Genomic DNA, 11570 nt, shown 5'->3' with positions numbered 1-11570 from the left:
CTAGCCAAATGTTACGGAGTAAAAACAAATCAAATAAGTTTCAACGTTAGATAATAAGTAAAATATTAGATAAAATTCGAAGATGAAAAATCCTTAAGAGATTAAAATCAAAAGATTAACTATTGGGCTTTACGGCTAACAAAATTGTGGCAATAATTTAGCGGCTACCCACAAAAGTGAACGTGACAAACAACAAGCTGTTAACAACAACAGCGTTAAGAAGCTAAAGCTAAGCTCACCTGCTGTTGCTGCTGCTGCTGATTTTCTTGCTGTTGTTGGTGTTGCTGGCATGTCGCCATTTTGAAGTGCTTGGCTCTTGCGTTTTAAGTATGGCGTGCCGCAGTGATGGCAAGCTTCCGCTTCCGGTATGGCTGTTGTTATAGCAGTTGGGCTGCAATCGCACAAATTAGCCAAGCTGCTTTCTAACGTATTGCAGCTGCTGTTGTTGCTGTTGTTGTTCACTTACCTGCTGAGTGCCAATATTAAAGGACCGCGTGCACGCTGAGCCTTGAGCACATTTAATAGCTGTGCATCGCTCAAATGGACATCCTGCAGCCGCAGCGACGACTGCAAAAGGCCAAAAGGCGCATTAGCGAAAAAAAAAAACCAAAACGAAAAACGAAATTAAATTTAACTTAAAGCACAGTTGCGCATTTATTGAGTAATAGCGAAACAAGTTGCTTAGGTACTACACACACACACACACACTATGAAAAAAGTGAGTCATACACTTTTGGACACACGTTTGGCGGGCAACGGTGGCGCCTCCGGCTTGGGCTTTGCCCCACGACGCAGCGAACAGAACTTTAGCATTGAATATGGTACAAAATATATGTGTGTGAAGGCAACAAGCGACACCACAAGACTGATTCGACGGCCAAACAATCTCGACTTCATGTTCGAACAGCAATTTGATGGGCGTTTCTTTTGCGCGGCGATAAGAGCGACAAAGCCAATCATCGCCAGATGAGCGGCGGCTACGCCAGCGCGCAGATGCCACGCCGCTCCATGAAGACCTCCAGACATGTGGCATCCACACGATCGAACAGCAGCGAGCCAAAACGTCGCGCCGTATAGTCCACAATCAGCACCATTTTGCAATTGATGCACTTGTCACGATAGTGAAACAACAGTCCCACCGTCTGGTGCACAATGTGATCCACGAATCCCGGCGCCGAGCGATACACCTGATGATTGCCCATCTCCACAATCGCTCGAGCATTGACAACCACTTTGCTGCGCATGTAAGCGGGCATCACTTCGAGTGTCCGGCGCACTTTCGATTGCGTGTAAAGCAAACGATTCAACGTGTGTCCGGGAGCATTGAAAGTATCGTTACTATCGCGACGATAGAAGAACACATTGCGAAACACAAAGCCCGAGGTGCGTCCCTCGTCGCATTGCCTCAGATAGTCAGCTAGTGAGTTGTGCTTCAGCGGCATGAGCACTTCATCCAAATCCACAACAGCCGCATAGCGATGATTGTCTACAACGTTGGCGCGATAGACGCAATCGTTGAACTGCGCCACAATCCCAGCGTAGTGCACATCGTGCAGATGCGCTTGGACATTCCATTCGAAGACATCCGCCAATCCCAGACGTTGATAGTGATCGAGCACGCGACGCACTTCGTCGCTGGCCTCCACGTAGTAGAAGTAAAAGTGTGTGGCGCCTTGCAGGCGATACATTTCAACAAACTCCACGAGTCGCAGCACATTCGAGTAGTTCTCCTGCAGCGGACCGACGCACACGGAAATCGTGGCGCGAGATTTGCCAAACATCTCCGTCATGTTGCGTGGATAACTGGAAAATGAATAAGAGATTAATAATCAGAATACATATAAATTATAAGAGGGCGAGCTGATAAGTACTAGATATATTTTGCTGCATTTGGGTGAATACAGTCTTTATGATTTATTGCGATTAGCTAAAAAATTGTAAATGCCAAAAAACGGTATTTTTCGCATATTTTGGTATATCAATATACAAAACATATCATTCGTTATATTTAGATATGTGTTTGGAAATATATATAGTTTATTTTGGTATATCATATATTCTGAATATTTAAATATTTTTTCGGTATACATATACTTTGTATATTTTAACAATAATGCCGAGTGCAAGAATTTATGTGAATGCGGTATTATTGTCAAAATATACAACGTATATACTATGTACCGAAAAAATACTTAAATATCCGGAATATATAATATATTGTTTATGATTTATGATTAAATATTGAACAAATTTTTGTAGAACAGCATTTTCTCATGAAACCAAATACAGCACTTGGTATATATAATGCTATTACATTGTTATTATTTTATAAAAATTGTGGTGGTGGCTAACTCACTTTCGAATTTAACTTTCTCACTTGTTAAAAAAGAAATGATTCAATTTAAGCTACAGAATCTCAATGGATGTCACTACTAACACATTACTTTTCAGCTCGCCCGTGTAACTTAACTCACCTAATCTGTATAAAACTCGGACTTAGATGACTCAGTCGATTGGAGGCATAGCTGAGTGCCACAACTTGTGGCAGCCGCAGCACCGAATTTTTCTTCACGTGCAGCGGACACATGATGCTCCAGGCCGCAAAGCTATTGTTGTGCACATCGTGCATTGCGCCTGCTTCCTCGGCTACAATCTCGTGGCTCGAAAAGTCCGCATAGCGAACTATGCAACTCACTCTCGAGTCGCGCAATCGCTCTGGCAGGATGGCAAAGATGCGCAGGGATCCCACAGTCAACAGTTGCTCATCCAGCTGCACATTGCCTGAAAGGGGAAAAGAATCAGGGTTGAAATATAATTGACAAAGCAGTTCAGGTTTTATACTTATGGCTTCCTTTAGGTTACCAAATAAATCTTGCGCACTTTCTTGTGAAACTACAATTTAATATGGGGTTGGGAATAAAAGGATTGTAGCATAACAAAGAAAGTGTGTATCCCAAAAGAAAACGACACATGTTCGAGAAACATTAACAGACGAGTTTGTTATTGCTGGAATAGATAACTACAATCTTATACGCAGGTATAATGTTTCCTTTTTATTCACTATTATTTTAGTATAGTGTAAAAGGTAGAAGTAGAACGCCTACTTAATAAGAGTGTTAGTTTCTTTGACTGACAATCCGGTATATTTGGCACTTTATGGTATATTTCGAATGTTGTACTATATATATATATATATATCCTATATAGCCTTCGGTATAATGTTAGTATTTTTGCGGTATGTTTTTAAATTAATGGTAAATTTTATCAATGGATAGCGGATATCTCAAATTTGAGCACATTCGACTGTAGCTTTCTAACTTTTATGCGTTTCTTTTATTTAAGGAAACATAACTCGGAAATTATGACATACAGTAGAATCCGGTTATAACGACTCCGCTTATAGTGTCCGACCGGTTATTACGACGAAAACTCGATGGCTTGGTTGGTCCCCATACAAACTTATATGAAAGGGCCTCCGCTTAGAACGTCTCCGCTTTTAGCGACTAACCGCTTATACCGACGAAATTTTTCAGAATTCAACCGGATATTGCGACGAAAAAAAAAAATCAGCGAAAAAATGCCAAAAAATTTAAACATCAAACGACGCTGTTCGAAATGTATGTATTTAACAGTGATCGGCACTCTTGCTTGTGAACGTATGACAGACAGGAAGGTTCTTATATTCTCACTACTCTCTGTTAGTTTTAGCTGACGCCTTAGCTTATTTATAATGGAAAAACGATGATATTAAATGAAATTTATAATTTTTTTTGTTTTGCTTAAAAAATCATTTGCTTTATCTTAAAACCCTATTACGAACATGGCAACCATAAAGAAAAAAAAACAAAAATTTGTTTTTCTCTTTTCGGTTAGTGCGTCTTCCGGGTATAACGACGAAAAATCGTCGGTCCCTTGAAAGCCGCTATAACCGGAATCTACTGTATTTTGAATTTTATTTATTTCTGAATTTAATTCGTGTGCATTTAAGGCTGGCTTCAGTGGCTTTAGGTTTATCATAACTACGACTGCATTACTTTTTGTTCGAATAATTGATGGTTCTCGTATATGAGAATATAGAGAGATATATATATAATCTATATTAATTATTATATTATTTAACACGTATAATGGGAAAATTTATTTGTAAATGCCTGACTCCCTTAATATTAAATTTCAATATGTTGCTTACAATAGTTCTATGTAATTTTTCTAATCTGTTGAATTAGAAATGCTCAAATTGTACGGTGCCTTTTCTTTTGCATTATACATTTTAGTAATTATATTTAACACTAGCGAAATGTTTATATATTTAACAAGGTTTAAAAATGAACTATTCAGATCTTTTCGGTTTGACCTTTTGCTATATTTTTTATTTATTGAAATAGAAAGATTAATTTCAAAGAAAATGTTTTACATAATAAATCATCTCATTTCCATGCTCAATTGATGCATAATCTACGCCTTGAATCTGATGTGAATATTATATTTTCTTTTAATAAATTTCCCACATTTATTTATAGTTATTATTTTAACTAAAAGATTTCATGAACTTCATTCCTTTTCCCTCCTATTATTTTTCAATTTGTTATTAAACACTCACGTATAATATCAGTGCGCACATCGAAGTAGGCTGAGAATATCTCATGCCTCAAAGTTGTGTTGCCAATGCGTCGCCAGCTGTTGTTGTAGTTCCAATGTGGATTCGGTTTCTCATAGATGAGTTGTCGCTGCAGCAGCTTGAGATCATCGCGCAGGCGTTCGTTCTGCAAATGTGACAAGAGATTATCCCAGAGTCAAAGCATAATCACACACACATTCTCACACACACTCTCAGAACACACACTTTTGATAGAGACTCACAATTGTTGTGCGCATGGAGATATAGAATAGTATTAGCATGGTGCATGCCACGAGACCCGAGAGCGTAAAGTAAACATATTGAAAACGATTCTCTTGCGCCGCCAGCATTTTCACAACATATATCCCGATTTCATATATACATATATGATTCTTAATGTATATGCACCACCGTATAAATGTGTGTTCTCTTTTTCTTTTTTTGTCTCGACTTTTGAATTTAAATTAATTTAATTTGTTTCTAAGCGAACGTGACCTTGAGTAGCGCACGCAGCCGTAGTAACCACTCAAAGCACTGTTCTATATATCTATCCTCTTGGTCAATAACTGTCGATGTCCAGGTGTGAATTACAGTTATGCGACTTGTGCGCCAAGCTGCCTACTCGTGACTACCACAAGTGTCATGCTGCTCAGGAGTCGCCATCGCCATCGCCAACGGCATCGGCATCGCAATCGCCATCGTCTCAGCTGGCGTCGCTGTTTGTTTATTTTCAAACGTCGCCAACTGCGACGCCAACAACGACGTCGACGCCGACGTCAACGACTACGGCGTCGCCAAACCCCCCCAAAGCAACTCCTGTTGCTTGTTTTGTTGATGGGCGGCCATCGATTAACGATAACATGCTTAGCAGCAGGGGCAAGTTCTGGTTCAAAGTGCCACCAGCGGGTGAGAACGAGAGGGGGGAAATGGTCAGGGAACGGGAAGGGGAGGGGAGGCATTTACAACGAGCGCATAACAACAAAACTCGCGCGTCTTTCAGTGTCATCATCGAGGGCTGTCCCTAACCTCGGCATTCTTTGTTCAAACTAAAGCCAACTATTCAGCTACACTCATCAAAATAATTGCTTGAATTATGTGGAATACGACAATAAAAAACAAGTTCTAATTGGGACATTATTCAGACACAAAAAACTTTCAAAAGATTTCCATTTTTTTTAATGACATTAGCTGAAAGCGAAAGCAAATAAAAAAAAGAATTTATTAAAGAAATAAATTTGAATATTCTGAAGGAAACAATAATATTAAATATAAATTGATTTACCAGAAATATGCTAAATTAATAATAATAGATAAGTCCATTTTCATATTTATATGCAATAAAAAATATATTTTTGGAAAATGCTGCAAAAATAATAATAATAAGTAAATAACTTTTGAATATTCAGAGGGAAACAATCCAACGATTATCCAAATATTTTGATTTATAAGATTTATATTTATATAATTCAAAATATTTATAATAGAAAAACTTGCACATCAACAGCATTGTTGAAATTATAACTTATTCAGACACATTTTTCTTGGCATCAATTGCAATAGGCAATAAATCTGAATTGTCATAAACATGGCAGAACTGTCAAGTAAATCTGTTTGGTTGTCCGTCAAAAAATAATTTTAAATAGAAATATATGTAAATAATATAGAGAGCTGACTTATAAAATAAATACATGAAAGAATAATGACTTAATTTTTGTAAAAAATGAGATTCACTGAACTGATTAAAGATTTGAATTGCAGAAAAATGAATTAAATGTAATGATTACACTTATTAAACTTTGATTTGAGATTTCTTTAAGAAATACAAGTTTTTATGAATACGTAAATAGAATTTAAGAATTCAGTAATACGAATTTTTATTTTAATATTCATTTACCAAATTCTTAATCATCACAAAAATCTTTGAGCTAAAAATCAACATTCGAATTTTTAAGCTTGTTTTAAGAAGTTAAGAAGTTACGTATAACGATAGAGATCTGACCTATACAATAACTGCAGAAAAGGATCACGAATTAAACGTTGTATAAAATGAAGTTACATTTACGGATTAAAGATTTAAATTTTACCAAAAAGAAAGGAAAATAAAAAAAAAAAAAAAAAAAGAAATTTCGAACATGGAAAAAGTAAATTATTATTCACCAATTTTATATAAATTTATTTATTGGTATTTTAATGAATTTTGGAATGTTTTGTCTTGACTTTTTATCCATAAAAATAACCTTCACTGTCAAATTGAATCTCTTTTAACACTTCTCAGTCACAAAAATTTTGCAGTGCCTTTTGCAATTGCAAAACTTAATCCATATTTGCACATTCAGCTAATGTCATTAGTTTTTATTGGATTTTAATGCGATTTTCTCTATGGTTGGGCATTATTTTTGCAAGTGTTTGTTTTGTGGTTTGTTCGCAAACACACACGCTGACCTGCCGCAGTCGCAATACGCAAATGATGATGACACCCACGCACTCACACACACACACACATACATACAGAAGCACTCCACTCCCTTACACAGACACAGACACAGACACTGAGAGAGAGTGGGGCACAACAAGTGTCTGGGGCAGGACTATAGCGACGCGTATGCAACAAGTTAATCAACGTACGTTTCGCATGAAACTGGCGCCATTGGCGACTCTCTGTCCTCGCGTCATCCGCTGTCGCCAGCAGCAGCGTCAACTGCGCAGTCAGCGTCGACGTAGCTTTGCTGTTGTTGGGGGCAGCGTCGATTTATATGTCTCTGTGTGTGTGTGTGAGTGCCATGTAAACGCACTTCAATTCAACATGAGTCGACTTTATAAATTGTAGGTTTTGTTTCTCAATTGGAGTGCTCCACTAACACTGTGCGGGGGTGTGTGTGCGTGTGTCCCTCAATAAGTGTGTGTGTGTGAGGCATTATAAATTTAAGCTATTTTTGAACAGAATATATAGAAGAAAAAATAAAAATATATATTTATATACTTGTTCCAAAACTCTTAATACATTTGTCTTAGCTGTCCAATAGAAAAATTATTATTTGCTCTGTGGCTACAGATGTAAATGTATATAGATTATATATACACGATATTTATGTTGTATCTGTGTTTGTTCAGCAAATTAATTTGCTGTTGTTTATCATTGCCAAGCTGCACCCTGGGCTGCAAGCACAACTTATTTTTTAATGTTAACAAAACTCAAAAAATTCTGAATTAAAAAAAAAAATATGTCATATTAATAATTTAGATGATTCAATATGTAAATAATTTTGTATTTACTGTAATAATTTTGTATTTTTTGTAAACAAAATTTGATCAATTTTACTTATTTGATAATGTTTGAAATTTTGAAAATTTAAATAGATATTTAATAATACTTAAAAAATGTAAATATGATACAAATTGTAAAATATTGTTGTGTGTACTTGGAATTAAAATAAATAATAATATCCTAGTTTCTTAAATACTGAATTTACTGGCTTTTAAAAAAATCAATAATAATCCATGCATATTTGAAAATGTTGTTTTTATTATCCACTTAACGATTTGTTTATATTATAAATGAAAATAATGTTGTGTGGCTGCTTAAAAAAATCAATAGTATTTAATTTTAATTTAGTTTTAATAATACTCAGAATTGCCTAGATAATGTTGAGTTTAATATCCATATAAAATCGTAATAATAAAAATTCATTAATAATAATAACACTTAATAATGTGTTTACTTTCAGTTTTTCGACATTAACATTTAAATAGAAACAATATAATTAGCAATGAAAGTTTCAATATGACTGAAACATATTACTTTCCCAATTAGAATTCAATAATTTGTTAAATTTTTAAACAGGGCAATATTGACTTTCCGTTTAAAATAATGTTGTATTTGAATAAAAACGCTAAAACGATATAGGAAAGTGTCACTATGACTGTCACATATTACGTTTCCTGATTAATTTATTAATATTCGGACCACTGTGCAGTAGGCGGTTTTTGGGGCACTTTCCAATGAGAAAACACGAAACGTTTTCATTTCAAATAAGAAAGAAAACAAGTAAGAAAGTTACAGTCGAGTGTACTCGACTGTGAGATACCCGCTACCCAATTTGATTAAAAGCAATATATTTTGCGGTATTATTCTCAAAATATACCGAATATACTACAAATATACTAAAAAATACTAAGAATATACCAAATGGTATATTTAGTATATTGATATAGTACCGCATTCAAAATATACCATAGACGGCACAATATACCAGATTGTCAGCCAAAGCAACTAAGACCCCTAGTAAGTAGGCGTTTTTGCCCATACAAAAGTATTTCTTTAATAACTTCGACAATTATTATCTGATCGCAACCAAATTTTCAGGAATCATAAATACTATAGTTATTATTGTATATACCAAAATTCGCAATTCTAGCTTTACAATTACGCTTGTTATTCGATTTATTTGATTTACGGGGGCGGAAGTGGGCGTGGCAAAAATTTGAAACAAACTTGATCTGCGTGCAAATATAACAAATGCTGTCGAAAAAAAATTATAGCTCTATCTCTTATAGTCTCTGAGATCTAGGTGTTCATACGGACGGACGGACAGACACACAGACGGACAGACGGACATGGCTAGATCGTCTCGGCTGTTGACGCTGATCAAGAATATATATACTTTATAGGGTCGGAGATGCCTCCTTCTACCTGTTACATACATTTCCTGCCGGCACAAAGTTATAATACCCTTCTACCCTATGGGTAGCGGGTATAAACAGACTGCTTCGATTCATTTGAATTAATTTTTCATTTCATTAAGCACGCAAAAGATTTTCACTTGAATATGACAATATGTTGCCAGAGGGAAACTCCAATCTCACTCTCTCTCTCTGTCTTCCTCTCTCTCTCACGTTCTTTCTCTCTGTCGGAAAATGAATTTAAAATACTTATAACTTACACGCAGAAATGAGTGTTCGTAGAGTATGAAGAAGTAAATAAATACAACTAAACACAGAAAATGGTTCAATTTTGGACGATATGATAGACGAAACATTTTCAACGCTCGCCCGTTACAGCAAACATGACTTTAACAACTCGCGAGCCAGGTGAGAACTGGAATCAATATCGAGTCGAATTCATTGTGCGACCTTATCATGCAGTCAACTGATAAGAGCTCTTATCAGTGAGGCGTGCGCTCTCAATGGACTGCGTAAGATAAAGTTAATAGTTAATATTGCCTTTACCTGAGTGCTTGATCGATTCGGCTTTAATGCAGCTGTCGCTCCTCTTCTCCTTTACACTTTTACTTTCACACAATAAAAAAAAGGATAGCCCGCATTTCAGCAGTAGCTATTCGAATGCCATAAAATTCGATAGTCAGCAACCAGCATAATTGTCAAGCTGCCCACCAGTAGCCAAATGTCTGACGCAGTCGCATTAATCTCACCCCAAAAGAAAAAAGAAAAAGGAACTGTGTGAAAAGCTGGCAAATCTCCCTTAGCACAGCGTGAGAAAGTGTGTTTTGGCAGATCAGTGCCGAAGGGAAGTTTAAGGAGAAAATCTTGACTGCTTTAATATGCACTCCACTAAAAAAAGAGCGTATCAACTGGTTGTTATTTTCCCATACACCACAACAAACTACACCATTAATAATTAACCATTCCCATACACTTTATGTTGGAGAGTTCGCGATCTTGCCGTGTTGGCGGTGGTGGCATTTACTTTATTTTTATACCCGCTACCCATAGGGTATAAGGGTATTATAACTTTGTGTGTAACAGGATGTACAAAGTTTACTTATTCTTCATCAGTGTCAACAGACTAGACAATCTAGCCATGTTCGTCTGTCTGTCTGTCTGTCTGTCCATATAAAGACCTATGTAGATCTCAGAGACTATAAGAGATAGAGTTATAATTTTTTTCGACGTCATTTGTTATGTTTTCACACAGATCAAGTTTGTTTCAAATTTTTGCCACGCCCACTTCCGTCTCTACAAATTGACAAAAATCGAGTAACAAGCTTCATTTTAAAGCTAGAGTCGAATTATTAAAGAAATACTTTTGTAAGGGGTAATATGGTTAAGTTGCTTTGGCTGACAATCTGATACATTTTTTACTCTATAGAATATCTTGAATGCAGTATTATATAAAAATACTAAATATAACATTTGACATATTTTTTAATATTATTATGGTATATTATTTTGATTTATTATGATAATAACACCGCAGTATTTTGCTATTATTGAAAATGGGTAGCGGGTATCTCACAGTCGAGCACACTCGACTGTAGCTTTCTTACTTGTTTTAGTATTTTTATGGTATATTATTTTGGTTTATTATGATAATAACACCGCCATATTTTGCTTTTATTGAAAATGGGTAGCGGGTATCTCACAGTCGAGCACACTCGACTGTAGCCTTCTTACTTGTTTACCACCACCACCAGCAGCAGCAACAGCACCAAAGGCACCACCACCAAAGGCACTTAGCAACAACAACTCTTGGGATCGTGTGCATGGCATACCAGCATAAACACATTTCCATTTCAATAGAGACCATGAGCTCGTATATCTTCGGAACCCCTAGCTCAGCTGAACCAGGGAACCCAAAGCAAAGGGCACGCCTGCGTTCTGGACGCACAACATTTTCATTTCATGCGAAAGTATTTTTCAATTGTTGAGTTGCCCCTATTGTGTCAGAATTTTTGCTTTATTTGGTGGTGGGTTTCGAATGTCGGTCTTTTACTATAAATAGCCAAACGATCTGGCAGTCGAGCACAGTTCAGTTTGGAGTTTAACCAAGTGCAGAGCCACAAACAATCAAAAAGAAGTTTTAAGTGCCACAGCAACAAAGTAAAGCAACAGCATTTAAAAAGAGAGAGCAAACAATTCAACAGGCGGCTGAGCCGTCGCCGAGTTCAAGGTGGCGGCCAGCTTGGAAATATAATACATAAAAAAAGTACAGTTT

The 11570-nt window shown here is 36.4% G+C and overlaps 1 protein-coding gene across 3 annotated transcripts; it reads right to left on the bottom strand.

The window, feature by feature from the left end:
- Nucleotides 1–291: 291 nt before the first annotated feature.
- Nucleotides 292–9694, bottom strand: LOC132791290 (uncharacterized). 3 transcript variants are annotated; one of them, XR_009632893.1, is made up of 6 exons: nucleotides 4861–5275; nucleotides 4601–4763; nucleotides 2475–2781; nucleotides 730–1803; nucleotides 467–567; nucleotides 292–391 (listed from the first exon to the last, which is right to left on the bottom strand). XR_009632893.1 is itself a non-coding variant. In XM_060800155.1 (4 exons), exons 1-4 carry the CDS (start codon nucleotides 9652–9654, stop codon nucleotides 978–980), a joined length of 1392 nt encoding a protein of 463 aa, XP_060656138.1. In that variant the 5' UTR covers nucleotides 9655–9694; the 3' UTR covers nucleotides 647–977. The 3 variants fall into 3 exon arrangements, 2 of the variants coding, with proteins under 2 accessions (XP_060656138.1, XP_060656137.1); XM_060800155.1 differs by lacking the exons at nucleotides 292–391; nucleotides 467–567; nucleotides 4861–5275 and adding an exon at nucleotides 9559–9694 and having other exon boundaries at nucleotides 647–1803; XM_060800154.1 differs by lacking the exons at nucleotides 292–391; nucleotides 467–567 and having other exon boundaries at nucleotides 647–1803.
- Between the last annotated feature and the right edge of the window lie 1876 nt (nucleotides 9695–11570).

Source organism: Drosophila nasuta, chromosome 3, assembly GCF_023558535.2.
Source record: "Drosophila nasuta strain 15112-1781.00 chromosome 3, ASM2355853v1, whole genome shotgun sequence".
NCBI lineage: Eukaryota > Metazoa > Arthropoda > Insecta > Diptera > Drosophilidae > Drosophila > Drosophila nasuta.
The sequence above is the reverse complement of the archived record's forward strand: the minus strand, read 5'-3'. Positions and strand labels throughout refer to the sequence as shown.

Excerpts from the sequence above, each read along its gene's own strand:
- LOC132791290 (XM_060800154.1), bottom strand. The coding sequence starts at position 4,968 with ATGCTGGCGGCGCAAGAGAATCGTTTTCAATATGTTTACTTTACGCTC. Across the intron at positions 4,764-4,860 it reads TCTCCATGCGCACAACAATT|AACGAACGCCTGCGCGATGA; the intron begins GTGAGTCTCTAT and ends TCACATTTGCAG. Across the intron at positions 2,782-4,600 it reads TGTGCGCACTGATATTATAC|GCAATGTGCAGCTGGATGAG; the intron begins GTGAGTGTTTAA and ends TTCCCCTTTCAG.